Source organism: Capsicum annuum, chromosome 4, assembly GCF_002878395.1.
Source record: "Capsicum annuum cultivar UCD-10X-F1 chromosome 4, UCD10Xv1.1, whole genome shotgun sequence".
In the NCBI taxonomy this organism is placed as follows: domain Eukaryota; kingdom Viridiplantae; phylum Streptophyta; class Magnoliopsida; order Solanales; family Solanaceae; genus Capsicum; species Capsicum annuum.
This window is the reverse complement of record NC_061114.1, coordinates 16,568,185-16,580,902: the sequence shown is the minus strand read 5'-3', so window position 1 is coordinate 16,580,902 and position 12,718 is coordinate 16,568,185. Positions and strand designations below refer to the sequence as shown.

The window sequence follows — 12,718 nt, the reverse complement described above, 5'->3', positions numbered from 1 at the left end:
TTAAAGAAAAAAAATTCACTTTTTTTTGTCACGTCAGTCATAGGGGGTGAATTTAAATCACTTGAAAGTTGTTAAGGGGGTTAAATAAACGGAAGTTAAGTTTAAGTGCTAAAGTGAGTTGGGAGGACAAATTCAGAAGGGAAAAGATGTTTTTCTATTTTATTTTCTAATTTCGCATAGTCACTAATAGGTATGGCAATGGGGCGGGGCGGGGCGAGTTTTAGGCTATATGGGCGATGCGGATTTTAGACTACTAGTTTAATCGCACGTGTAATGTTTGATTATTTAAAAAATTAAATAATTTTGTCTATTGCAGAGATTTTTAATGAACTGCAAATTATTTAAATCACTTTTCAAAGATGTTTCATACTTTAATATAATAGTGTAAACATAAACATATATTTTAATGTAAGAACATATACATTTAACCAAAGTTCAAAGTGGTTGATGGATCATCACTTTTATATTCGTACACTTATTTTCTCTTTTTTTCTATATTTAAAATTTTTACCTTTTTCCCTTGCTGCTAGAGACTAATAGAGACACATTAATTTGAAATATATTTGTTGTACGATTATTTTCTCTTTTTCTATATGTAAAATATTTTATTATTTTTAAAAATCAAATCTTTACCAAATTATTGATTACATTCTTATTCTGTACTCAAAACTTTTAAAATTTTGGTACTTCTTACATTTTTCTTATTCTAACATTTTTATATTTATTTCTAGATTTTTCAAATCTTCTTAAAATCAAATTTAGTTGATTTCAAATTCTTAAACTGATGAAAAAAGTATTTAGTTGTCACTGATTCTGATGAGTTCTAATATGGAAATATTTTACCATAATATATTTAACTAATTTTCAACTCTTAAATATTAGGAAAAATAGTGAAAAGATTTTATCTGAAACAAAGACTTTTAATGGAGGGCAAAAAATTAGAACAACATTTCCAAGACCCTTCACACTTTTAATATAGTATAGATGTGGGTGCGGTGTTGATGTGGGGCGGGTTTAAGTAATTTTTTTTTAAATGGAGCAGGGCGGGACAAGTTGTGGATATATGCGGGTTTAAACCAAAAAAAAAATTAGTATTATTCTCGTAAATCTACCTAAAGTTACATGTATTCTTCACTTAAAATTATATGATACTTAAAACAATATTTATAGCACTACAAATAACAATTTTATAACTTTTTTAATTTTCTTATTCATCTTAATGAAAATTTGATATTTGATTATTACTTGTACACTTGATACTATTTTGATGATTTCTTATTGAAAAGTGATATAATAGAAATTGGTTGTTACTATTTTTTAGTATTGAAAAAATTATGGTTTTCAGTAGAGTTACAAATTTAAAAAAAAAAGAAAAGAAAAACACAAAAATGTGGGGCGATGCAGTGCGAGTATGCACGGGTATGAGTGTGGGACGGATTTATACAGGTTTAAAGATGATGCGATGCGGTACGGGGCGATTTTAAAATTCGCGCGTTTAAAAAAAAATTCGCATCGCGCACTGCACCACACCGCACCATTGTCACCCCTAGTCACTAAACTTTGCTCACAAAAAATTAGTAACGTCCCAAAACTTATATTGTTGTAGGTAGAATTAAACAAATTTTCTTAGAAATAGGTCAGTTCAAGCCAGTGAATTAGTCTACTCTAGGAAGATGGCCAATATTATAGCTCCCAAAGATCACTTTTGTCATCAGTGTGTGTTGATTTTCACGATTTAGATAGAGTTTAACTTCTATGTATTGATCAAGGACAAGTAAATTTCTGTAAAAATATTGATTTACTATAATGAAAAAAATGTGGTTAATTTTGATGGATCAAAATTGGGCAGCCCATGTGGGCTAATAAGTCCGATTAAGAGAAGTTATGAAATTTAATTCGAAAATGGATTTAAAATTTCCCTAACTTACTGAATCGGGAGCTGAATATGTATCTCGACATATCCAAAATTGAAAAAAATATATCGAAAGCTAATTATGTACCTCAATAAGCTCAAAATCAAATTTTTTATTAATTATGTAAAATATCAAAATTTTTTATAATTAAGCTGTAAACTGTTGAAATTTATGTTGTTTACTCTACAATTAATGGGTTCAAGATGGTCAAGTTTATGGAGTTAGTTGCTCTATAAATACAATACTCCATCAGTGGCTTTAGATGAAAACTAACTTAACAAGAACAAGTTCCTTAATAGAAAATGTCAGTGTTTGGGTTTTTGCCCTGATTTTCAAGTTTTACTTTTTCTTATAAGGAAAATAAAAGTTACCATAATTACTTTTACTTTTTCTGAAAGAAAAAATATAATTCTTTTCTATATTTGGTAACCTCTTTCTTGGAGAAAAGGTTTTGAAACTCTATAAATAGAACACCCCCTTCTTATACCATAACATAGTAGCATCCACAATGTAGTCATTAAAGAGTCTTTGTTTAGGGGAGATTTCTCTAATAGGTTTTATGTTTTTCAATGTTAATTTCCATATGTAGGTCATTTGACCAAAATAGCAATAATATGTTTTTAGTATATTTTTGTGTCATCTAATTTATTGTCTCAAGGTTTGCAAACTTTAAACTTCCGCATGACGCCCTCTTGATTTCAAACCCAACAAGAGGGTGAGAGTGTCAGTAGTACTGAGCTTCTCAAAGGCCATGCCCAAGTCTTAAATTGTAATTATAACTTCTTAAGTTCTTCAATAATAAAATGTGCAGTAGAACTAGACATTCCTGATGTTCTCTTCAAACATGGTAAACCTATGTGTATTTCCAAAATTTCAGCCCAACTTTCCCTCCTCCACCCATCTAAACTTGCCTTCTTGCCATCTCTAATGCATTTTTTAGTTCATGGTGATTTCTTGAATCAACATGAAAATTATTGTTATTTTTCTCTTACGCCAGCTAGTCGCCTTCTTGTGAAGAATGAGCCTTTGAATCTTATGCCATTCTTGTTTCTCACTCATGATTCAATCATTCAAATATCATATTTTGAGTTAAGTAGTTGGTTTCAAGATGATTTCCCCACTGCTTTTCATACTGCATGATGTGGAAAAACAAAAATCAAGACAATTGGTTGATGCAATGGCAACTGACTCAAGATTGATGGTTGATGTTATTATTGTGAAGGACAGAATACATACGCAGGTTCCTTAAGTACGCACCATTTTTTATTTAGGTATCTCAAGTGGTCATTGTTCCATTTTGGCACCTTAAGTGGCCTTCAAGTGTGCCACTTTGACATTTTTTGCTGAGTTGGCAATGTGCGTGTGACACATGCATTGAAGACGCGTTTGGGTGGCATTTTCGTAATTGTTATTTTTTTTCCTCTTTTCTGCTCTTTTCTTCTTCTTCTTCTTCTTTCTTCAATCCATTAAGTTACCACCATTTTTTTGTCTTAACACATCCTTATGCTAAAATGGTCAAATCAAGAATCTTACTTCTTTTATGAAAGAAGAAATCAAAAAACAAGAATGATTAAATCAAGAAATAAGAATGCTTAATTATAAGAAATAAGAATGCTTAAGAAATAAAGCTAAATCAGTGAAGAAAAATTGAATTCAAATAAAATCAATAAAAAAAAAATTGAAAATCGAAGCAAAATTGATGAAAGAAATTAAAAAATAAATCTAAATTCGTGAAGAAAAATTAAAATCAAATAAAATCAATTAAAAAAAATAAAAAATTGACTGATGGGGTGAGTGGGGTGGCGAGTGGGTGGGGTGGCAGGTGGGTGGGTGGGTGGTGAGGTTGGAGGGGCAGCGGGATAGGTGGACTGGTGGGGTGGGGGTGGGTGGGTAGACTGGGGTATTTGAAGAAGAAGGTTGGTGGGGTGGGTAGGTTAGGGGGAGGGGGTACTTTTTATTTAAATTAATTATTTATAAATTATTTGAGTATTTTTGTATTTAAAATTAATTATTGGGGAAAGGGGTGATTATTGATTTTTTTTTTTGAAAAAAAATTAATTAATAATTTAAAAATTATTTTTTAGAAAAATGACATGTGTCGGCATATAATTTGTCACTTTTCACATCATCAGGTGTGTATAATACGCGCACATAATATAAATTTGCTGATTCAGCAAAAGATGTCAAAGTGGCACACTTTATACCTACCTGAGGTATCAAAATGAAACAATGTCTACTTAAGGTGTCTAAATAAAAACTGATGCGTACGTAAGGGGCTGCGTATTGATTTTGCCTATTGTGAAGTGTAAGCATGTTTTTTCAGGGTTGACATCATTGGTGGATGTGGGAGGTGGCACATGCACTATGGCAATAGCTATAGCCAAGGTTTTTCCTACCATCAGACCATGATGTGTGTTGTACTTAATTGATCTCCCAAATGTTATAGGTGAATGCAAGAAAATCAATAGTGAGAATAACTTGAAGTTTGTTGGAGGACGTATGTTTGATGAGATTCCTCGTGCTAATGCAATTTTACTCAAGGTACGTATAACTTCAGCTTTTAGATAAGATGTTCAAGTATGTTTGATGAGATTCCTCATGCTAATGCAATTTTACTCAAGGTACGTACAACCTCAGCTTTTAGATAAGATGTTCAAATAGTGCAACATATTGTACTGTGTGGGTGCTAATTAATACCTTCTTAATCCTCTAAAGCCAAATATATTTGGTTTTGGTAAAGAAAACAATATTAAAATAAACCCAACAAGAATTAGAAAATTACAATTTAGTCCCTTACCTAATGAGGAAACTTTGTAAAAAAACCCAACATTGTACTTTTGCTTAATTTTCAGTTCCAAGATTTTTGTGTAGGCAAAAATTCTTCTGAACTTAATTTAAGAGTATTTTTATCGTTTTTATGTTGATATGGTATTTTTATTACATAAAATGGAACCCACATCAAAAGTATCACGTAGTTAAAAAAATAACAAAAATATACTAAATTTTAGTTCAGGGGATAATAAGACCTCACTAATTGTTGTCTTTTGCTTAACACTAAATTTTAGTGGCTACGCATATCTGTCCAATTTAAGAGATAATTATAGATAATATATGCTCTCCGTTTTAAAATATTTGTTATATTTTTCATTTATAACTCTTAAGAAAGTATTAATTAAGAGGGATTGTTGATTATTTTACCCTCATTTACATCTTCAATATAATCTTTATTCACTAAATATTTACTTTTATTCAGATGTTTATAATCTTTAAGAACAAGTTATGATTAAGAATACAAGATATTAATTTTGTCTTGAACTTTTAAAGTAACAAAAGTGACAAATATATTTTATAAGGACTATAAATATTTTGAGATGGATGATGCATTATAAGGAGATCTAAAGCATATCTATACAACAACCATAACATATCCAATATATTTTCACAAAGTATAAATAATTATTATGTTGCCATTACAAAATAATATTTAAATTAAATAATTTTTAATATTATTACTGTAGTTTAACTGATTATGAAGAGCTAGTGATAATTTTTATTAAGTAACTAGTTAATCTCTATTATAATATTTTTACTTGAAATATGAATTATTCTAATTATAAATTGACACCGTTTAGCATAAAATGACTCTTACTACATGATAATAACTAAAGTACTATCAAACATCTAATTAATTATATTAACTTTAATATATAAATAATTCACTTTTTGATCAACAACTGTTTCCAACAAATTTTAATTCATGAAAAATAAACTTCAATTACAAATCAAATCTAAAGAAACATAATTTTATTGATAAAGAATATGAGTATAATTTTGTTTCTTCCCTGATTTTCTTCATAATTCTAGGGCAGTTTATAGTATATTTCTTCAATGGGAGATTTGAATTTGACATGGATTTTCTCCATAATTTGAGAACCGTTAGTAGTGTATTTTCGAACGTAACAACATTTGAATTTGATCTCCATGAAAGGAGTATTTGAATTTTGTAGATCTCGTATTTGATTATGAGGAAGAGAGAATTTTGATCTCTTTTTGTGAATATTTCATGAGTTTATAAAATTTCTGAAATGAGTGATCTCTGTATTAATATGTCGTGAATTTGTGAGATATGGGACTTACCTCTTTAACGGAATATTTCCCCCGCATAATTTAGGGTTTAGAGTAGCGTAGTGACCAAGCTAGGTTTAGGGTATAGTACCGTACAAGAACTCTAGAAACTGAATTTTTTCTGTAGAGTCCACAAAATTTCGATTTCTACAACAACGACTAAACGAGTCATTAATGATTCACCCAAAAGGCCATCGACAGATTCATCACAATTTTTTCTTTCGATAAATTGTACCTATATTAGGAAAAAGTAAAGCACAGAATACTTCCATTTATGGAAGATTAATTAATCAAATGTAAACAAAACACGTAAAGTGGGTATAAAGCTAATTCCTATTTAAAGATTAATAAAGGCTTAAAAGAAGTGCTAAAAACATAAACAAACAAAATTCAAGTTATTCACGACATGATCAGTCTTCATAACACGCAGTGAAAGACAAAAATAATATTAACTAGATTTACTTGCTTTTTAAATTTATTTATATTTTAAAGACGATGGTGACTGGTGAGAATCGTAATTCAAAAACATTTATTAGGAAAGTTACGGATATATATAATTCGGTTATTTAATTTATCAACATGACCAAAATACACATTACTTGATGCAATGCAGAGCACCTAATTAGCATAAACATGGCTCATGCATTTAATTACCAAATGTGGTTTTTGGTTAAAAGAAAAAAGTGACTAGTTAGTGGTGATTTTTCTTTTTGATTGTAGCTAATAATTTCATGGTTAATTGATGTTACATTAAATTATATTTTTATTTCTAATTATATAATAATAACTTTGATTTTTAAATGTAACGATTTTTAAGTATCTTATATAATATTCTTGTTCCAGACCCTCATGCATTTTATAATTATTTTCTTTATAAAGTCATTGGTTTGGTAAGGTTCTACTCATTAGTGTAAACTATAAATTAAAATTGTTTTTCTTTGAAAGACCGCTATCATCGTTGGTACTATATTCATGTTTGCTACTTAACTAAAATGAAAACAAGTTTATTTTAGTAATAATATGTGTGTACTTTCTTCTACGTGTAATTTATGTTGGTTTTTAGACACGAAGGTAATGTATATAACTGATAAAGAAACCAAAATTCATGTGGTATACAAAAACACATAGACAAACAAATAAAATCTGCTTCATGAAAAGATCACGTGGTATAAAAATACAAAATTCAAGTTGTCACACCCTTTTTTTAACCAAAAGATCATATTTTAAATTTAAAAGGGTTTTTATTATCAAAGTGACAAAAGATGAAAATTTGTTTCGAAAAGGATTATTTATATTCAAAACTCAGAGTCGCCACTTGGCATAATCCAATGTGCCAAGTCACCTTTGGACAATCCTTTTCAAAACAGTTTAACTCTTTAAAACTGATTTGCGAACAGAGATTTCGGCTAAGGATTTTGTTGACCGAGGAGAAGGTGTTAGGCACCCCTCGATCCCGTGGTTCAACCACGGTCGCTTGGTGGAGAATATCGACTAATCTGACACTACGAATGTATAAACCACATAAAGTACACAAAACAATCAATCAAACCAACAAAACAAAATAAATCCAAAATCATAATGTCCAGTCCAATTATTACAAACCGAAACAAAAAAATGCGAAAATATAAATCATATTCTAAACTAGTCCTAGGCTAAACTCCGTTGCTTTACCCAATGCCTCGGGTCTTGATCACGAACGTCCTCCGAATAAAAGATACCTCGGGGCATTCCCCGGTGAATAAATACATCAGACTTCGGGGCATTCCCCGATAAAATGAATACATTTTCTCAATTTTGTGTGTTTGAAATAGAATGAACCATTCAACAAATATTCACACATTCAACAAGTCACCAATCCTAAAATCTGCCTACCTGAACCTACATTTGCCTATCCATTTCAACACATCATAATTTATCACGTTCCAATAATATTCAAGCTTTATTCCAAATTAAACAAAATCCGCAATGAACCAAAATTAATCTAATTCAACCTTTTTTTTTTTTTTTTAATCAATTTTCAATTCCACCCCAAATCCATCCTCAACATAATTAAACCAATTCAATACGCAATCCACCAATCAAGTTTTCACATCCAAATCTAAACATCAACCAACACTCAACGAAGATTCAAACATGTCAAACAACATGAATCATTCATAATTACATAAAAACTAAAAGGAGAGAAGATGGAATTGAACCTCAATGCCGCTTTTCAAAATTGATGTATTATTCCGATTAAATTCTGTAGAATATGTGTCCGAAACCTCGAATCGAACCTCAAACAACAGAGCAATCCAACCTTAGTATAGATTTTCATTGTTTTCCGTCAACCCGAACCCGCAAATCGAAGAAAAATCAAAACCAGTATAGAAACTTCTACGGCTTCGCCGAAATCGGGGCCGAATTGTTGTTTCTAATTATGCCGGAGTCCCGATAGACCAAGTGGTCAACGACAGAACGTTTCCCGGCTAGATTTCGCCGAAAAGAACCGGGAACAGTAGAATGACGATTTTTGGGCTATGAACAAACTGATTTCATGGGGTATTCCGATTCCAACGAAAAACTCACCAGAAAACAGTCAGCTCCGTCCGTTCCCTCTCTCTCCGTTACTCTCTCTCTTCGTTACTCTTTTTGTCACCCTCCATCTCTCTGTTTCGCTCACTCCAACCAGCTTTCCATTCACTATATATGCGTGCGTGAGTTTTCGTGTGTGTATGTGAGATTAATGGTGAGGTCGGTGAGAGTATCTTGGTGAGGATGAATGTGATTTTCTTGTATCGTTGCTATCTGTGTGGATTAATGGTGAATGGAGAAATTTTGTTCTCTCCAATATTCTGTGTAATGGATGAGGGTGTGTGGTAATGTGAGCTAAAAATGAATAAAATTAAATTTTGAAGGAATAAAATTAGGTGTCTACACAAGTTATTCACAACATGATCAGTCCTCAAACAAAAATAATACTTAACAGATTTGCAAGCATTTTAAATTTATTTATATTTAAAAGATGAATTCAAGAAAAATTTGATGGGGTAGCTAGAGTTGTAATTAAAAAAGTCTTAATTAGGAAAGTTAATGAGTTATATAATTTAGCTTATACTAATATGATTGAAATATACACGACATTGTAATTAATTGAAGCAACGAAAAGTACCTTAACAAAAAATTGGCTCATGCATTTAATTACGAAATGTAATTTTTGGTTAAAAGAAAAAAGTGATTAATCAGTGATGATATTTTTTTTTTTGGTTGTAGGTAATAATTTCATGGTTAGTTGATGTTGCTAACTGGTTATATCATGTTATTATTAATTTTTTCCATATCATCAATACGCTAAATATTTAATGAAGATAGATAGTAATCTTAATATATAAATGAAGGTAAATAGATAGATCCTACCTCCAAATCATATTTTCTAATGAACGTGTAAAAGAAAAATATAATAAATAATTTAAGACGAGGGCGAATAGAAATTGACGCTCTTTCGTCTAAATCTCTCTCATCCAAATTTAAAATATTACAATTATAGCCAAACCCTCTTAAAATCTATAAATAGACATATCCTTCCCATACCCTCTCATCATTCACAAAATATTTTCCATACTTTCCTCCATAGCATTCTTTGTCACAATTCTTTTCAATAGAAAAATTTTAAAACCATAGAATATTATAACAATATATAATAATATCATGTCTATCCAATGCATTATTCTTCTCATTATTCTTTTTGTCCTATCAATTTCAACTTGTAGAAGTAATAATTTTGAAGAATTTGGCCATGACTTTCAAGCTTATCCTTCTTATTTGGAATCATTTATTGAAGGCAATAACATTCAAGATGAAATAATTCATTATTTCAATAATATTAAGAAGGTTGAAAATAAGGTTAAATTGATTGATGTTAGTAGTTTTGGAGCTAACGGTGATGGAAAAACAGATGATACTAGGGTAAGTATTTTAAATATTGGAGTATTTAATGGAGATGAAAAATTGTGTAGAACTACATATCACTTTCTATAATTAAGAATTAGATATTATTATTCATGTTTAATTTAGTGATTAGAAATTTCATCAAAATCTCTCTAATTTTCTCATATAATATTATTGTTCATTTCTACATGCATAACTTTATTTTTCAAAAGACATTCTTCAACCGATCGATGTATCAGAAAATATTTTCTTAAAAAATATTTTTTATGAAAAGTAATTACCGAAATAGTATTATTTTTCTCTATTCATTATACCAAATACATTGTTAGGATCAAACATTTGCCATCATGTCAAAAGATATAGCTGATAGCAAGGACATAAATTTTATTTTTTAACTAAGCTCACCAGTTAAGCAAACGTCATAGTACTCGATCATGACTCTGACCAGTACCATCCCAGCTCCCTCATAGGCTTTGCCATAAGCAAGATGTTGGAGTTACATGTTTGGCATAAATTTTATTTCTTAACTAAGCCGACCAAGCGAACCCCATAATACTCGATCATGACTCCGACCAGGACCATGCCAACTCCCTTGTCAGCTTTGTCATAAGCAAGATGTTGGCGTTACATATTTGGCATAAATTTTATTTCTTAACTAAGCCCGCCAAGCAAACGCCACAACACTCAATCATGACTCCGACCAGGACCATCCCAGCTCCTGTGGGCGGGCTTTGTCATAAGCAAGATGTTGACGTTACTAACATGTATACTATTGTGAAATTTCTTGGAAGATAAACTTACTACTGTTGCATGTACATTTGCTAGTGTTGCTCATCTTGTGCAATGATCTTATAGGCATTTGAGCAAGCATGGAAAGAGGCATGTTCATCTAATACACCTGTGAACTTTGTGGTTCAACACAACAAGAATTATCTTCTAAAAAATATGCATTTTTTTTAGGTCCATGCAAATCTTCCATTTCAATGCAGGTTAGAATATTGGTTACTTATATTTAGTAATTACTTATATTAAAATAAAATTCCTCTGTTTTATATCACTTATGGGTGCCGTATTTATGTTATGTAATCTTGTGCTGTGCTTTACTATGTGTTTGTGTGGTATCTCGTGTCTTGAGCCGAAGGTCTATCAGAAACAGCCTTTCTACTTCTTCAGAGGTAGAGGTATGGACTGCGTACATCTTACCCCCCCCAGACCCCACTAGGTGGGAATACACTGGGTTTGTTGTTGTTGTTGTTACTTATATTAAAATAAAGGGTCTTTAGTATGAATAACTACAACAATAATATATTCAATATAATCACATAATAATATAAACTTAGGTGATAAGCCGTCATTTGACGTCTTTCTAGTACCTTTTAAGCCTAAATAATCATGTTTTTTTTTTATTGATTTCCGTTGATTTGATATTTATCTCATACTTAATGTTCATTTGTGTAGGAAAAGTTGAAAAGGGAAGATGAACAAGTCTTTGAAGTCAAAAAGAGGTCAAATGTGAAAGTAAAGGGCCATCTTCTTTGCATCCGCTTTCTAGTACCTGTTCTTCATCTGCTTAAGCAGATCAAAAGCAAGGTGGTATTTTTGTAATATTGGGCAAATGTGAAATTGAGGCTTAAATAGAAGATTTTAGCTCATTTTCATCATCTTTTATCCATCTTCCATCACTACACACTCCTGCATCTTAGCTTAGATTAGGGTTTGTAATTTCTTGGAGTTTGGAGCCTAATTTGTACTAATTTTGAGCTAAGAAGACATTAGGGTGACTTTCAAGTAAAGAATTAGCTAATTTCATTGGAGATTTGTGGAGATTTAAAGTTTGATTTGCATTCTTTTTATTCTTCATGAATTTGTTTGATGGAATTCATATTTTATTTGTGTTTATTGTCTTTATATTTTGCTAGTTCTTCCTCTTGGGATTATGCTTGAATAGGGTGCAAATGTGTGATTTGTGATGTATTTGTGTAGATTTTAATTTGTTGATGATGGGTTCTATTATTGCCTGATTAAATAGGTTGGGATTTGATGGGTGAAGCTCCAAATACTCATATGGGTTTAATGGGTGAAAACTTCAAACTCTAGAAAACTCTAAGCCATCTTTGAAAGAAGGGTTTTGGGTGAACTTTAGGAACCCTCATCATCCTTAAAAGAGGGATGTGGGAACCGAGGTAATAGTAGATAATTTATGGGTATAGTTTACTAATTTTCAATATCTTAGAAATAAGGGTGAATATGAGGTTGATTATCCCTTGGGTTCCATCCTAGAAATAGGGGTGCCTAACGAAGGTATTAGGTGGCTTTAATTGTACACTCGTTAGGTACTCGAAAGGATCAATGAGTGAAAACACTGAGGCTTTGTTGAAAAACTAGCCTCAAGGACTTTAAACCTAGCCTACCATATCATCAACAACTAGAATTGACGTTAAATCATTACATACCTATGCATATCTTGCCCCTAAGATAGCATAGTCCCTAGATCCGTTCCTAATTATTTACACTCTAATCATTCTTAGTCTTGAATTAGGTCTTTAGAAGCCCAAAAATTGTTCTCATGATTGACATCCATTTCAAACCCACAAACCATTGTGTACAACAGGTTTGAATCTAGTTAGTAGCTCTCATTCTGAACCTACTTAATCGCCACTCATATTGTTCTCCGTGGATTCAACCTCGACTTCTAGTTGGGTAAATATATTGACAACGACCGTCTTGCACTTAATTAGACGTGTATCTTGAGT

General features: G+C 31.2%; 1 protein-coding gene across 2 annotated transcripts; it reads left to right on the top strand.

The window, feature by feature from the left end:
* Nucleotides 1-9,339: 9,339 nt before the first annotated feature.
* Nucleotides 9,340-11,803, top strand: LOC107868178 (polygalacturonase-2). 2 transcript variants are annotated; one of them, XM_047411741.1, is made up of 3 exons: nt 9,381-9,983; nt 10,821-10,844; nt 11,424-11,803. In XM_047411741.1, exons 1-3 carry the CDS (start codon nt 9,726-9,728, stop codon nt 11,568-11,570), a joined length of 429 nt encoding a protein of 142 aa, XP_047267697.1. In that variant the 5' UTR covers nt 9,381-9,725; the 3' UTR covers nt 11,571-11,803. The 2 variants fall into 2 exon arrangements, with proteins under 2 accessions (XP_047267698.1, XP_047267697.1); XM_047411742.1 differs by lacking the exon at nt 10,821-10,844 and having other exon boundaries at nt 9,340-9,983.
* The last annotated feature ends 915 nt before the right edge of the window (nt 11,804-12,718 follow it).

What these genes read in the sequence shown, in the direction of transcription:
- LOC107868178 (XM_047411741.1), top strand. Translation starts at nt 9,726, where the DNA reads ATGTCTATCCAATGCATTATTCTTCTCATTATTCTTTTTGTCCTATCA. An exon ending in GAAAAACAGATGATACTAGG is followed by an intron (nt 9,984 to 10,820) that starts GTAAGTATTTTA and finishes ATGATCTTATAG; the next exon opens with GCATTTGAGCAAGCATGGAA. An exon ending in TTGAGCAAGCATGGAAAGAG is followed by an intron (nt 10,845 to 11,423) that starts GCATGTTCATCT and finishes TCATTTGTGTAG; the next exon opens with GAAAAGTTGAAAAGGGAAGA.